Source organism: Pollicipes pollicipes, unplaced genomic scaffold (genome assembly GCF_011947565.3).
Source record: "Pollicipes pollicipes isolate AB1234 unplaced genomic scaffold, Ppol_2.1 Scaffold_4219;HRSCAF=4965_pilon_pilon_pilon, whole genome shotgun sequence".
Taxonomy (NCBI): domain Eukaryota; kingdom Metazoa; phylum Arthropoda; class Thecostraca; order Pollicipedomorpha; family Pollicipedidae; genus Pollicipes; species Pollicipes pollicipes.
The window spans coordinates 28,294,393-28,308,281 of record NW_023596448.1 but is presented as its reverse complement, the minus strand read 5'-3'; the positions used below and the strand labels follow the sequence as shown (position 1 = coordinate 28,308,281).

At 57.9% G+C, this 13,889-nt stretch overlaps 1 protein-coding gene across 1 annotated transcript in view; it reads left to right on the top strand.

Moving 5' to 3' along the window:
* Window positions 1-13,889, top strand: part of LOC119095308 (dynein beta chain, ciliary) — a 91,004-nt gene that overhangs the window by 1,207 nt on the left and 75,908 nt on the right. Inside the window, exons 2-10 of the mRNA XM_037218158.1 lie at window positions 1,431-1,665; window positions 2,207-2,373; window positions 2,563-2,682; window positions 3,347-3,423; window positions 3,578-3,714; window positions 4,872-5,024; window positions 12,767-12,978; window positions 13,369-13,466; window positions 13,720-13,855. Coding sequence (XP_037074053.1) covers window positions 1,440-1,665; window positions 2,207-2,373; window positions 2,563-2,682; window positions 3,347-3,423; window positions 3,578-3,714; window positions 4,872-5,024; window positions 12,767-12,978; window positions 13,369-13,466; window positions 13,720-13,855 — 1,326 coding nt within the window. The 5' untranslated portion in view covers window positions 1,431-1,439. The remainder of the gene's footprint in view (window positions 1-1,430; window positions 1,666-2,206; window positions 2,374-2,562; window positions 2,683-3,346; window positions 3,424-3,577; window positions 3,715-4,871; window positions 5,025-12,766; window positions 12,979-13,368; window positions 13,467-13,719; window positions 13,856-13,889) is intronic.

The window sequence follows — 13,889 nt, the reverse complement described above, 5'->3', positions numbered from 1 at the left end:
TATTTTGGCCTGCTCGCAAGTTTTCTGCGTTTTGGGATTCACACGTTAATCGGAAGGGGAAGCAAAATTTCGTTAATGTTGCAACGTTTAAGTGAACCGTCGTGAAATCAAACGCATGCAAGCACATTGGAAACATAACGCTGCAAAAGATGGCGGCCAATTCATTAGATGCAACGATAACCCACCATAAGCCGGTCGCTGTAGCAACCAAATTTCCGGTTAGTTGACAGGCCAACTTCCTTCCCCAGCTTCGTTCGATTTAACGATCGTGTCGATTTATTACGCTGTTTTTGTCATGATGGTGTCGACAGGATGTTGTGTAATTGGACTGGACTCAAACCCCTGTCTCTTGACCCGAAGTTCGGGTCACCTGCCGAACACGGCAGATGGTGGTGGTGTTACTCAAGCTTCGAGAAGGGATGTATGAACCTTACGAATATACGTGTAATGTACATGCGGGTACTGCATGAAATAGTCTGGAAGTGCTTGAAGGCTGATGAGAATCAATTCAAAATAATTCAAGAATAATTTTGGGGACACCCTCTTAACAGAATAACAGTCATGTGACACGAAAAAATAGATTCTACCTTTACTCTTCCAGTTCCACTAGATTCCAGCACCATTTCGCTGTGAATGTTAATCCGTTCTTATTTCAATCTAAAAACCGCACAGCTGAAATATCCACTCGGCCTGCCTTCTGAACTTGCAAGTCCGCGGGGCCCTATGGAGACTGAAACACCGGGTGTCGGGTGTAGATGTTTTTGTTTCGAAGACTTGCGAGCGTGCATGTCTAAAGCTATGTTACATGATTTCTTTTTCACCAATCTGTTTTGACCAAAGGCTGAACCCTGTGCCCCTGCCCCGTACCATGACTCTAACTGTGTCCTGGTTGCAATTCTATTCATAAACCGGGTCCAAGTGACTACTTAAAACTCGAAATCTTTACGTAATTTACCAGGGCCGTTTCAAACGAGAAACATTGTGAACGAGACCGCTCTGTGCCGTGTCTGGACGGCAGCAGCAGCTTGCGGTTGGAGCTTAGCGGAGCGCCTCGCCCGGTGCGGCCGGACGGCCCGCTTGATCGATAGCTCTGCTCCGCCGTGTGGGAGAAGGTGACCGGGCCTAACCCGGCCTGATGTGACCCTGCTGTCGGTCCCGGTGGCTGGTGAACGCTCCGCGCGTGCTGTGCTCGCTGGTGGCCACTACTCGGCGTGTCGCAGCCGCCAGGTGGGTCAGTGTCACGACGTTGCGACCTGTCGTAGCGGGAGGAGAAATCCCAGACGACGCAGGCCGACAGCCACTGCGCATCACACGGCGCCAGCTTGTATTTGCTCATGAAGTGCAGGTGTTTTAAGATGTAGCTGCCAAGCGCGGCTGTGCTGTGAGCTGTGAACTGGGGCTCAGCTGACGGGTGGGCTTCGGTGCGTCAGTGACTGGAGATGGGGGAAGAAGAGGCGGCCAATCCGCCGGCCTCGGCGTCAGCTTCGGCGGAGGACATCGATCCGCGCCTCGAGTTCATCTCCGACTACATCAGCAAGAGCCTGCGCATCAAGCTGGAGAAGTGGCAGAAGATGATGGGCACCACCGACATGCGCGCCGTGGTGATGGACTTCTGCGACAAGGCGGACTCCGCCGAGCTGCTGGTCATTACGCAGAATAATGCCGGTCAGTCGAGGCATGCGGCTGGCCACGACCAGCCGCGTGGAAGCCGTTCGTGGTGTTACCAGGCTGGGAGGGGACTAGATGTGATTACGTGCTTTGTGAGTACATTAGCATTGAGTTTGGGGTGAGCACGTATTTGAATTGTTGCCTCTGAACGTACATTGAAGATAACTTGTGCTATAGCTCAGGAGATAGAAGGGGCCCGTTGAAGTATTTTGCCACCAAGTGGCTGGCCGCGATAGCCAGCAGCCAGAGAGGGGTGTTCATCATTCACTTCGCCGTGGCATGTACGTTAGTGCTGTTTTCCCATGTTTTCCCCTCCTACAGTGGATAAACGCACTGTGAACAAGCGGTTCGTGTCCCTACTACCATCACATTGTACAGCGGTGCGAGCGATAAACCCAAACCAAGCGCCAGCGTCTCCCTGTCTGACGTCACATTGCGTAACCCGTCTGACGTCACACTGCGGAGAAGCGAGCGCGCACTGAAAGCGCTCCATGCGTCGCCCCTCCCCGGTGACGTTTGAACGGTGGCCTCCTCGCAGGCGCGCTGATTCCGGGCACGGAATTCCCGGCCAACCCGAAGGCTAAGAGTATCTATTTCCTGAAGCGCGAGAAGAAGCCGCTGCCGAAGAAGGAGGTCCACGAGGCGCTCGTGTTCGGAGACCTGTCCAACAGTCCCCTGGAGCAGCTCTCCGTGCTCGTGGAGAACGTGAGGCAATGCATACGCTGTGTGTGCCGTTGGGAGACGATCTGTGACAACAGGTCAACACCAACATTTTGCTCCAGGTGTAATGTCCCACACATAAATTCTTCTGACCATGGAAAGGTGCACATGAAGTGCTGGTTGTGCGTGTTTTTGTGAGTACACGGCGATTTTATTTCCATTCTGGGCGGTTAGGTACTGGTGCCGCTGCTGACGAATCCCGAGAACCAGAAGGGCTGGCCAAAGGTGGTGTCTCAAGATGTGGAGAAGCATATTCATGAGCTGAAGGGGACTATCTACAGAATGGTGGGACAGGTAAGCTGTGTTCTTAGCATCACTTCAAACTAAGTACGGTGGGGAGACTTAAAGTAATTGTGTTAAGGAAAAGCGGATGACCATGGAATGCCGCCGCTGTGGTGGTGTCGCTTCTGGTAAGGTAAGACATGCCGATTTTATACTGCTCAATTACAGCTGTTTGTTCTGTGTTGGTAGCGGCCCCGTTCCCAAAAAACGAACTATCCGCCAGACTGGCCGAGTGTATTAGTAACCTGTGTGGGAAAATGTGTTGTCCCGCCGCGGTGACGTCCGCACGTTGGGACAAACAAGCCTCTAGCACACAAATGTAATGTATGCACGTGGCGGAGGCATGCATTTACTGCGACCTTCAAGTGCGCTCTCCGCCATCTCTCTTTCCACCATCCTCTCGTTGTCAGTATTTCTACCAAATCTCACACGATTTGATACACTCCTGTACGGCGGCTGCACCTCTGTACCCGCGGACCCAGAGCGGGACCGTGCCCTCGGGCTGCGGCAGCGCACCGCGGAGCTGATGCAGGGGCAGACCATGGCAACTCAGTCCATACACCAGCCGCTGGTTGACACAGTACCTCGACGTGGTGGGTTCTTAGCCGGCCGCTTCACAGCATCGACCGTCGCAGCACAGCTGCGGGAGGTGATCGCACCACGTCCCTGTTCGCAGATCAAGGGGAAGACGCTGCTGCCGATGCCGATCAATAGGGACCACGTAGCCGAGGCCGAGAGGAAAGCGCTCGAAAAGTAAGCAGAATCCACTTTAGATAGCTGACTCAGTGCGGTGTGTGATTTTTGTTGCTTTTCAGCAGCGACTAGCCAAACATTTTAGACTGGTACTGCTTGGACTGATTGTTTGCTGCAATGTCAGCGCGTGACGGCTTGCCGCCGGGCCGGGCAGTGGCGAGCTGGTGGACGTGGTGCTGAAAGGCTCCATCGAGTCGATGGCCATCAAGTGGAACGCCCAGGTGGACGAGGTGCTGAAACGGGACTCGTCGGCCGCCCTGGTCGGCGGACAGAGTCCCGGGCCCATGGTCGGTGAGTAGTACCGCCAGCGTGTGCTCAACTGCTGTTGTGCCGCACTTCTGCACTGCACTGCATTTCTGCACTACACTGCACCTCTGCACTGCACTTCTGCACTGCACCCATGCACTGCACCTCTGCACTACACTTATGCACTACGCTTCTGCACTACACTGCACTTCTGTACTTTACTGCACTTACTGCATTGCAATTCTGCACTACACTGCATTTCTGCACTACACTGCACTTCCGCACTGCACCTTTGCACTGCACTTATGCACTACACTTCCGGACTACACTGCACTTCTGCACTGCATTGCACCTCTACACTGCATTTCCGCACTACACTTCTGCACTACACTGGGCTTCTGTACTGTACTGCACTTCTGCACGTCTGAACGTCTGCACCTCTACACTGCATTGCAATTCTGCACTGCACTGCACTTCTGCGCTGCACTTCTGCGCAACTGCTGCTGCTCCACTCCCCGTGTGTGATTGGGAAACGGTTATCACACAGCTACATGTGTCCAATCATCAGGAGGAGGCAGAGTGGCACGAGACGTCACGGGCCACCAGTAAATCTGGTAGGATAGCCAGCACGAGAATACGCCCGCACAAACGGAGACATTGTGGGGAATTAGTTGCACGCAGATAGGGGAGCAAAGGCACTCATTACTCTTTCATGCAACGTGCTACCTTGAAGCCTTGTCTTAGTTACCTTTTACGTGCTATTACTGAGAAATGTAGGGTTCGTTCTGCTCCACATGATACGTTTTCAAAGATTCAGCCCGAATATTTTTAGTTAGATAGATCACTAGGATGAGCACCCAAGCTAAGCATTACTCAATGCATAAGCCCTGACCCCACTATACGGGCAAGGAATTCCTTGTCAGCACTAGAACACGCCTCTGCAAGGAACTGATTTTGCACGTGAAACTAGTCCTTCCATCAACGCTAGGACGAGACTTGCATGCAGCTTGCGGGCACAGGCGCGGTACAGTCAGCAAGCGCCAAGCCAATGACGGATCATGCTCTGCTGTCCTCCTGGGCAGTCCTCGCGGTCTGCGGTCTCAGCGGATGCGGACGGGGACGCCGAGCCGCTGTCTCGCCCAGGGCTGCCTCACGGCGCGTGCGTTTGTCAGATGTGCAGCCCTGGGTGGTGTGCCTTGCAGAGGTGCAGTTCTGGAACAGCCGCGCCGAGAATCTGGAGTGCATCTACGACCAGATGAAGGACGGGGACGTCAAGAAGATGGCCATCATCCTGGAGCAGTCGCGCTCCGCCTACTTCCCCGCCTTCAAGGCCATGTTCCGCAACGTGGTGGCAGGTGAGTGGGCGGGGCAGAGTTCGGCACGTAGAAGCCTCCACCTCACTTGTCGCACCGGCTCGATGTCGTTTGAGGCGGTTACAGTGCGTTGGAAAACGGACGCGTAGTGAAGTTAGTGCATGAAAGCCAGTCGCTATCATAACAAAGCTTCATTGGACTGTTGATCGGTAAGAGAGGCAGCTGTCGTCGCTTGAGTCACAGCCTTCCGTCCGATGCTCCGGCAGATTTAGTGAGTATGCCAGCACCGCTCCCTACCCGGTGTAAGGAATTGACGTGTGTGCGTCTGTGCGTCGTCGCATAAAAATAATTCCTGCAGATTGCTGATACGATTGAGGCAGCACTGCTGTGCTCGCCGCTGTCACGGTCAGCACCAGCTCAGTGAGAGCGCGGGGGACCACGGCGCTCTGGCGACGACGCAGAGGCGTCCCCGTCACCTGACACAGCGGGCGCGCCGCGACCCGGCCGCCAGCGACGCCCGCTGGCACGTGTCTTCCAGCAGTCACTCGTGACAAAGGCCTCCAATTTGTTTGAGGCGGGCAAGTGTTCGGCTCCGGAGAACCAGTCGTCATGCTGTTACTCAACAGTTTGCTGCGTCGCAGTGCTTTGTTGCGATGGGACATCCTTGTTGCGAATAATGGGGTGGTAGCAATTCACTGTCCAGCGGTGTCCGTTGTTGCAGCGAGCGGTTCGGTGCCGGGTAGGTTAATTGAAAAATACGTGGGTACCATGTAACTCATCTTTTTTACCATGGACGTTGTGGTTTGATTAGAAAATACCCCTTTAAACGAGCCTGATTTTTTTTGAAATCCGCTATTCATGAGACAAGTATGCTTCTGTAGGCCTCACCTAGTACTCTTTCGCTTCATAAGTACCCAAGAAAACCGCGTTCAATCGTTGCACGCAGTCAATCGCTTTTGCTGAACAATTCCCACTACTCCGTTAGATCTGCGCCGTGCAGCGCATTACACCTGCAGAAATGCGGACGGGGCATTCATTTCACCCCGATGTGGAGGGCTGCAGATCTGGGGAGAAGATGAGCGTGATCCGTTCTGGGTGTGGCATGAGGAGCCTGCCGTCAGCTCGCAGCTGGCACCGTCGCATGACCGACGGCCCGTCGACGGCCGCAGCTGCACGTGCCGTGCCGCCGCCGCCCGGCGCCGGCAAGCCCGGTATATATGGCGGCCCGCTCTGACCGCCGCTACTCCGGTCAGCGCAGCGCCCGAGGCACGCTCGCGGCGACCATGTGGACCCTGCTGCTGCTGCTGGGGATGGTGGCGCTCGGCGGAACCGGTGCCGGCGGCCGGCTGGCGGGCGGTACGCGGGGTGCAGATGGCGCTGAGAGCTTCTACAGGCAGCCGGCTGATGCGCGTGGTGAATATCCACCCGCGAAAGAGGCCTCCTCGAAGACGCTGTTTACCGGGAAGTCCTCCGGGAAGGAGGCGCCACCTAAGGACAGATATTTCATGGGGCTCTCTTCGGAGCGGGGAGGTATGGACCCGTGGCTGTCGGGGACCGACCGTCAGGCCGGCGGCGCGCCTCTGCCGTGCGGATCGCACGTGCTCCAGGCGGGGTCGTACGAGATCACCCACCCGGGCGCGCCAGGCCCGTACCTCCGCAACTCGGACTGCTTCTACGACCTGACCGCCAGGGGTGGCCAGCAGCTGCAGTTCAGCTGCTCCCAGTTCTCAGTGGAAGCCCACAGCTCCTGCGCCTGGGACTGGCTGCAGGTGAACGGCGTCAAGTACTGCGACCCCAACGGCCCCCCGCCCAGCTCCAGCGTCGTCTTCAACGTCCACTTCCATTCGGACGGTTACGTGCAGCGCGCCGGCTACCGCTGCCAGATCGAAGTGGCGCCGGCCGTGGTGCCGTGCGGCACGTTCAGCCTGCAGCCCGACACCTACCAGATCCAGTCGGTCAATCATCCCGGCCAGTACGACAACAACCACATCTGCCACTGGAACCTGACCACGGTCGGCGTCGGCGACTTCATGACGTTCAACTGCAGCACGTTCAGCGTGGAGGACCACTCGTCCTGCGGCTACGACTGGCTGGTGGTGGAGGGCGTGCGGTACTGTGGCTACGACCTGCCGCCGGCCGTCAGCACCATCAACACGCTCACAGCGGCGTTCGAGACCGACTACTCGGTGACGGACAGCGGCTTCGTCTGTACCGTGCGGGTGACCAGCAACACCTGCTGCGGCGTAGCCGGCTCGCGCGTGGTGGGCGGTACCCCCACTGCCCAGCATGAGCTGCCCTGGCAGGCGGGCCTGGTCGACGTGGGCGGCACGGCAGTCTGGTGCGGCGGCACGCTCATCACCGACCGCGACGTGCTGACGGCCGCCCACTGCGTGGCCGACACGACGCCCGGCCAGCTGCAGGTGCTGCTGCGCGAGCACAACACGACGGCCGCCGACGGCGAGCTGCGCTTCGGCGTCTCGGCCGTGCGCGTGTTCGACGGCTACTCGCAGCCGTGGCAGGGCGACGACTTCGCTCTGTTGCGCCTGGCGACGCCGGCGACGTTCGGCGCGGGCGTGCGGCCGGCCTGCCTGCCGCCGGCCGGCCAGCTGTTCAGCGGCGCCGACGCTCTGATCAGCGGCTGGGGCTTCACCTCCTACCCGGGTGGCAGCCAGCCGGCTACGCTGCTCAAGGCCAGCGTGGCGGTACGCTCGCCGCAGCAGTGTTCCGCCAGCTACGCGAACCTGACCGCCATCGACGAGACGATGCTGTGCGCGGGCGTGGACGACGGCTCGCGGGACGCCTGCACCGGCGACTCGGGCGGCCCGCTGGTCACCGAGCTGGCCGGCAGGCTGGCCGTCATCGGCGTCATCTCGTTCGGCGTCGAGTGCGGCTCGCAGCAGTACCCGGGCGTGTACGGCCGCGTCACAGCGGCGCTCGACTGGATCCGTCTGCACACGACCGACAGCGTCTACTGCTGACGACCCGGGCGGATGCCGGGGTGGTGGGGCGGCCGGCGGTGGCGGTTGCTGCTGATACCCTGGACAACCCGCTTGTCCAGGCGCCGAGGGTGGCGGGGACGGCCGGCGGCGTCTACTGATGGCACCCTGCACGACCCGCCTGTTCCGGCCACCGGGGGTGGCGGGGGCGGCCGGCGGCGGCGGCTATTGCTGACACCCTGCACGACCCGGCTTGTCCGGCCGCCGGGGGTGGCGGGGGCAGCCGGCGGCGGCTGACGCATCAGCCGGCGAGTGGGGGACCTGGTGGAGGATGGCCTGACGGGAAACACGCGTCCGCAAGACGACCCCGATCACGCTTTCAGTTACATGGTTTGACGCTGAGTGTCTTCCGTGCGGGCCAGGGTGGTTTGGTTTGCTGTGAAAGCACGTTAAAATACATATGCACACTAACTGCAAGACCGGGATGTGTTTGAAACGCTTATTTTTCACCAAAGGCACCAAATTCAGTAGGGAATCATAGAGGGCTGCGCACCTTCATTCTCAAGGGATTCGTATTCCCGAGGTACAGCAATAGTGTGCTTCCCACCCCGAACAAAATCCTGGATCGCTCACTTGGGCGAGGGTTCATCAAAACCTTAATTTCGCCATACCATGATTTTTTGCTCCACTTGATCTGTGCCTTTCACCCTGACCAAATACCTGATCTGCCCGATCTTCGCTGGTTGGCGAAGTAGCATCAAAAACGTTCATTTCAGGAATTCAAAACCTTTATTTTCCAGAGGCATCCAATGCCGGCGGCATCACAAATGGTCCAAAACCCTATATTTTTTTAGAGACAACACATCATAGGGAAACCGAAATATCCGTACCCATCTATTAACGAAATCCCAATTTGGTCCATTCGGCGAAGGAATCCCAAAACATTCATTTCGGGCATCATGACATTTATTTTCCAGATGCACCAAGTTCAAGCGGACGATTCAGAGGGCCCAAAACGTTCATTTTAAGGGACACACGATCCGGTACTTTCCACCATGACCAAATTCTAGTCCGACCCTTCGGCGAAGAGACGACAAAAACCTGTACTGTGGAACATTCAAATCTTTGTTCAAGAGGCACCTAATTCGAGTGGGCGCCACAAGGGGGCCCAAAAACGTTCATTTTCAACAGACAGCAAATTCCAGGGGGCATCGCAATGATCGCACCTCCCCATTGACAGAATCCAGGACCGGCCCATTCGGCGATGGGTTGCCAAAACTTCCATTTTGGGGCACCATAGCGTTTATTTTGAAGAGACAGTAAATACAAACGGGTCATTTGAAGGATCCCAATGTTTTCACTTTCAAGGGGGACCCAAATCCGGACAACGCAACTTCTGTGCCTTCTACCGTTACACAATCCTTGGTCAGCCTCCTTGGCAAATAGAGATCCAAAGTTTTCATGTCGGGGTATCATGACCTGCATTTTCAAAGATGCCCATTGTCAGGGAGTCCCCGCAAAGCGTTCTACAGCTTCAAGCTTAAGTGACGTCAAATTCCAGGGAGCACCAAAAAATGGCCTAATTTTTTTCGCGAGGAGCCATGGGTCTGTTCATCGCTTGAACAGATGCACGTGACCAACATTAGGTCCCGAGGGTCCCGAGGACCGTTTTGGCCTCAGAATTGATGACCAAAGGTTCAATTGGAGGTTCAAAAGGAAGGGCCGGTATACATTAACGGAACTTAGTCAAAAGGCGAGGCCCTCAATAGCCAGTCAGAGGACCTCTTGCACAGACCGGGGTCCCCTGGAACAGTGGGGCGTCTTTGTGAGTCGGCTAACTGCGACCACCAAAACTGAACAGTCGGTTCCGCGCCAGTCTGGACCCTGGGGTCCCTTAACAAATAGGGGCAGGGCCGGGGCCTGCAAATGCCAATCTGAAACCTTTTGCAAGGTACCCTTTGGTACCTTGGTACCCCCCCCCCCCAAGGTGGGAACCCTGTCAGACCCTTGAAACAGTGAAGGGCTCCTGTGCTGGTCAGAGGAGTAAAGTACCTAACAAGGGGGACCCTATGTCGGCAGTGGGCCCCAAGTCGGCCAGGGGCACATTTGCTCAACAGGGACAGAAGCGGGACCCCAATGTCAAAAGGCCTCTTGCCTTGCTCAAGACCCGTTTGACAATGAGAGGAAACATGAAAAATGGTTATGCAAGGGCTCACACTCATCAACACAGTGAAAAGAGCCTGTATCAGTCCGAGGCCTGAGAACCGAACGAGGGATCCTATGCACCATTCCAATTGAGGGTCGGTAGGCCGAGTTGGTGTCTTGACGTCACTTATTGGACACCCTGCGTTAGTAATGGATCATTTTGTGTCAGTACGTGCCCCGCGATGATCCTGTACCTAATACCCACGTCAGAAGGCCTGTAGCATCAGGACGGGACTGGCGCATGCTCTAGCCCTGTGAGGGCTTCTGGATCGACCAGAGCACTCCGGCCCCCTTATCGCCAAAGTAGCAGCTGCTAGAAACCCTGTTGGGATGCTGGTTTTGTTCCGACAGCGTGTCTGGTGGTGACCTGAGCCGGCCTTGTTCCGACAGCGTGTCTGTTGGTGACCTGAGCTGGCCTTGTTCCGACAGCGTGTCTGGTGGTGACCTGAGCTGGCCTTGTTCCGACAGCGTGTCTGGTGGTGACCTGAGCTGGCCTTGTTCCGACAGCGTATCTGGTGGTGACCTGAGCTGGCCTTGTTCCGACAGCGTGTCTGTTGGTGACCTGAGCTGGCCTTGTTCCGACAGCGTGTCTGTTGGTGACCTGAGCTGGCCTTGTTCCGACAGCGTGTCTGGTGGTGACCTGAGCTGGCCTTGTTCCGACAGCGTGTCTGGTGGTGACCTGAGCCGGCCCTGTTCCGACAGCGTGTCTGGTGGTGACCTGAGCCGGCCTTGTTCCGACAGCGTATCTGGTGGTGACCTGAGCTGGCCTTGTTCCGACAGCGTGTCTGGTGGTGACCTGAGCTGGCCTTGTTCCGACAGCGTGTCTGTTGGTGACCTGAGCCGGCCCTGTTCCGACAGCGTGTCTGGTGGTGACCTGAGCCGGCCTTGTTCCGACAGCGTGTCTGGTGGTGACATGAGCCGGCCTTGTTCCGACAGCGTGTCTGGTGGTGACCTGAGCCGGCCTTGTTCCGACAGCGTATCTGGTGGTGACCTGAGCCGGCCTTGTTCCGACAGCGTATCTGGTGGTGACCTGAGACGGCCTTGTTCCGACAGCGTGTCTGTTGGTGACCTGAGCTGGCCTTGTTCCGACAGCGTGTCTGTTGGTGACCTGAGCCGGCCTTGTTCCGACAGCGTGTCTGGTGGTGACCTGAGCCGGCCTTGTTCCGACAGCGTGTCTGGTGGTGACCTGAGCCGGCCTTGTTCCGACAGCGTGTCTGGTGGTGACCTGAGCCGGCCTTGTTCCGACAGCGTGTCTGGTGGTGACCTGAGCCGGCCTTGTTCCGACAGCGTGTCTGGTGGTGACCTGAGCCGGCCTTGTTCCGACAGCGTGTCTGGTGGTGACCTGAGCCGGCCTTGTTCCGACAGCGTGTCTGGTGGTGACTGAGCGGCCTTGTTCCGACAGCGTGCTGTTGGTGACCTGAGCCGGCCTGTTCCGACAGCGTGTCTGGTGGTGACCTGAGCCGGCCTTGTTCCGACAGCGTATCTGGTGGTGACCTGCGCGGCCTTGTTCCGACAGCGTGTCTGTGGTGACCTGAGCCGGCCTTGTTCCGACAGGGTCTGGTGGTGACCTGAGCCGGCCTTGTCCGACAGCGTGTCTGGTGGTGACCTGAGCCGGCCTTGTTCCGACAGCGTGTCTGGTGGTGACCTGAGCCGGCCTTGTTCCGACAGCGTGTCTGGTGGTGACCTGAGCCGGCCTTGTTCCGACAGCGTGTCTGGTGGTGACCTGAGCCGGCCTTGTTCCGACGTGCTGTCTGGTGGTGACCTGAGCCGGCCTTGTTCCGACAGCGTGTCGGTGGTGACCTGAGCCGGCCTTGTTCCGACAGTGTGTCTGGTGGTGACCTGAGCCGGCCTTGTTCCGACAGCGTGTCTGGTGGTGACCTGAGCTGGCCTTGTTCCGACAGCGTGTCTGTTGGTGACCTGAGCCGGCCCTGTTCCGACAGCGTGTCTGGTGGTGACCTGAGCCGGCCCTGTTCCGACAGCGTGTCTGGTGGTGACCTGAGCCGGCCTTGTTCCGACAGCGTGTCTGGTGGTGACCTGAGCCGGCCCTGGTTCCGACAGCGTGTCTGGTGGTGACCTGAGCCGGCCTTGTTCCGACAGCGTGTCTGGTGGTGACCTGAGCCGGCCTTGTTCCGACAGCGTGTCTGGTGGTGACCTGAGCCGGCCTTGTCCCGACAGCGTGTCTGGTGGTGACCTGAGCCGGCCTTGTTCCGACAGCGTGTCTGGTGGTGACCTGAGCTGGCCTTGTTCCGACAGCGTGTCTGGTGGTGACCTGAGCCGGCCTTGTTCCGACAGCGTGTCTGGTGGTGACCTGAGCTGGCCTTGTTCCGACAGCGTGTGTGGTGGTGACATGAGCCGGCCTTGTTCCGACAGCGTGTCTGGTGGTGACCTGAGCCGGCCTTGTTCCGACAGCGTGTCTGGTGGTGACCTGAGCCGGCCTTGTTCCGACAGCGTGTCTGGTGGTGACCTGAGCCGGCCTTGTTCCGACAGCGTGTCTGGTGGTGACCTGAGCCGGCCTTGTTCCGACAGCGTGTCTGTTGGTGACCTGAGCTGGCCTTGTTCCGACAGCGTGTCTGGTGGTGACCTGAGCCGGCCTTGTTCCGACAGTGTGTCTGGTGGTGACCTGAGCCGGCCTTGTTCCGACAGCGCTGAACGAGGCACAGGACATCTGCCTGCACCTGCGGCCGCTGGTGACGCAGATCGAGGCGGTGGAGTCCGCCGACCTGACGGACGTGGACGTGCTGCTGCGGCCGCTCATCCACACCGTCTGCCTCGTCTGGGCCAACTCGCGCTACTACAGCACGCCCGGCCGCATCATCGTGCTGCTCCAGGAGATCTGCAACATGATCATACACACGGTCAGCCGCGCACCGCCCTGGTATCGCGCCCCGGCGGTGCTCACTGCCTCGCGGGCTTCAGCTGGAATGGAGTCTGGCCTGCACAGTGGGCAGAATGAAAGAGTGTATGGGTTCTCGGAGCCAGTGTCGCTCCAGCGTGCGTGACAATTCAAATGCACGCAGCGTTTAGCATCAATATGAAAAGCTTTTGCTAACACACAGCTCCAGAACACAGTTCCCCTCATTCGCGTGGGCTTTTCTTCTTAGCTCAGCTGTATGAAGTCTAGATCTCCATCGGGCACCACCAATGGGGAGGGGGGGGGGGGGCAGAGCGCAGGAAGGACGCATGTACTTTCCGACGTCTGTGCTCATCGCAGGATGTCTAATCTCGCTATTCGGTTGGTGTTTCAGTCCCGCACGTTTCTGGACCCGGGCTCCATATTCCAAGCCGAGGCGGAGGAGGCCGTGCAGAATGTGTACACCACACTGCGAATGTTGAAGCTGTTCAGGTAAGCTGGACATTTCGTACCTTTCCGGTAAATTTTGTGTGAAGCCTCAGGGAGACCAGCATCGTGCCACCGCGTACCCCGGGGTCAACGGGATCGTCGGACCTCTCAGACACGAGACACGAGACGAGAGACACGAGACGAGACACGGCACGAGACGGCAAGACACGAGACGGCAAGAGCGAAAGAAAACGACGCTCCTGCTGGTCACCACAGTGAAACGAAGGCGATAAGGTTCTTTGTGCCGTTCCCACAGACACGTCTATGAAGAGTACAAGGAGAAGCTGCCCAAGTTCTTCCCGTCGGCAGAGCTGGTCAAGCTGTGGGAGTTCCAGCCGGAGCTGGTGTTCTCCAGGTTTAATCGGTTCTTCAAGCGTCTGGAGACCATCAAGGTGCGAACGAGAGCTGCTAAAGCCGAGTGCGCCC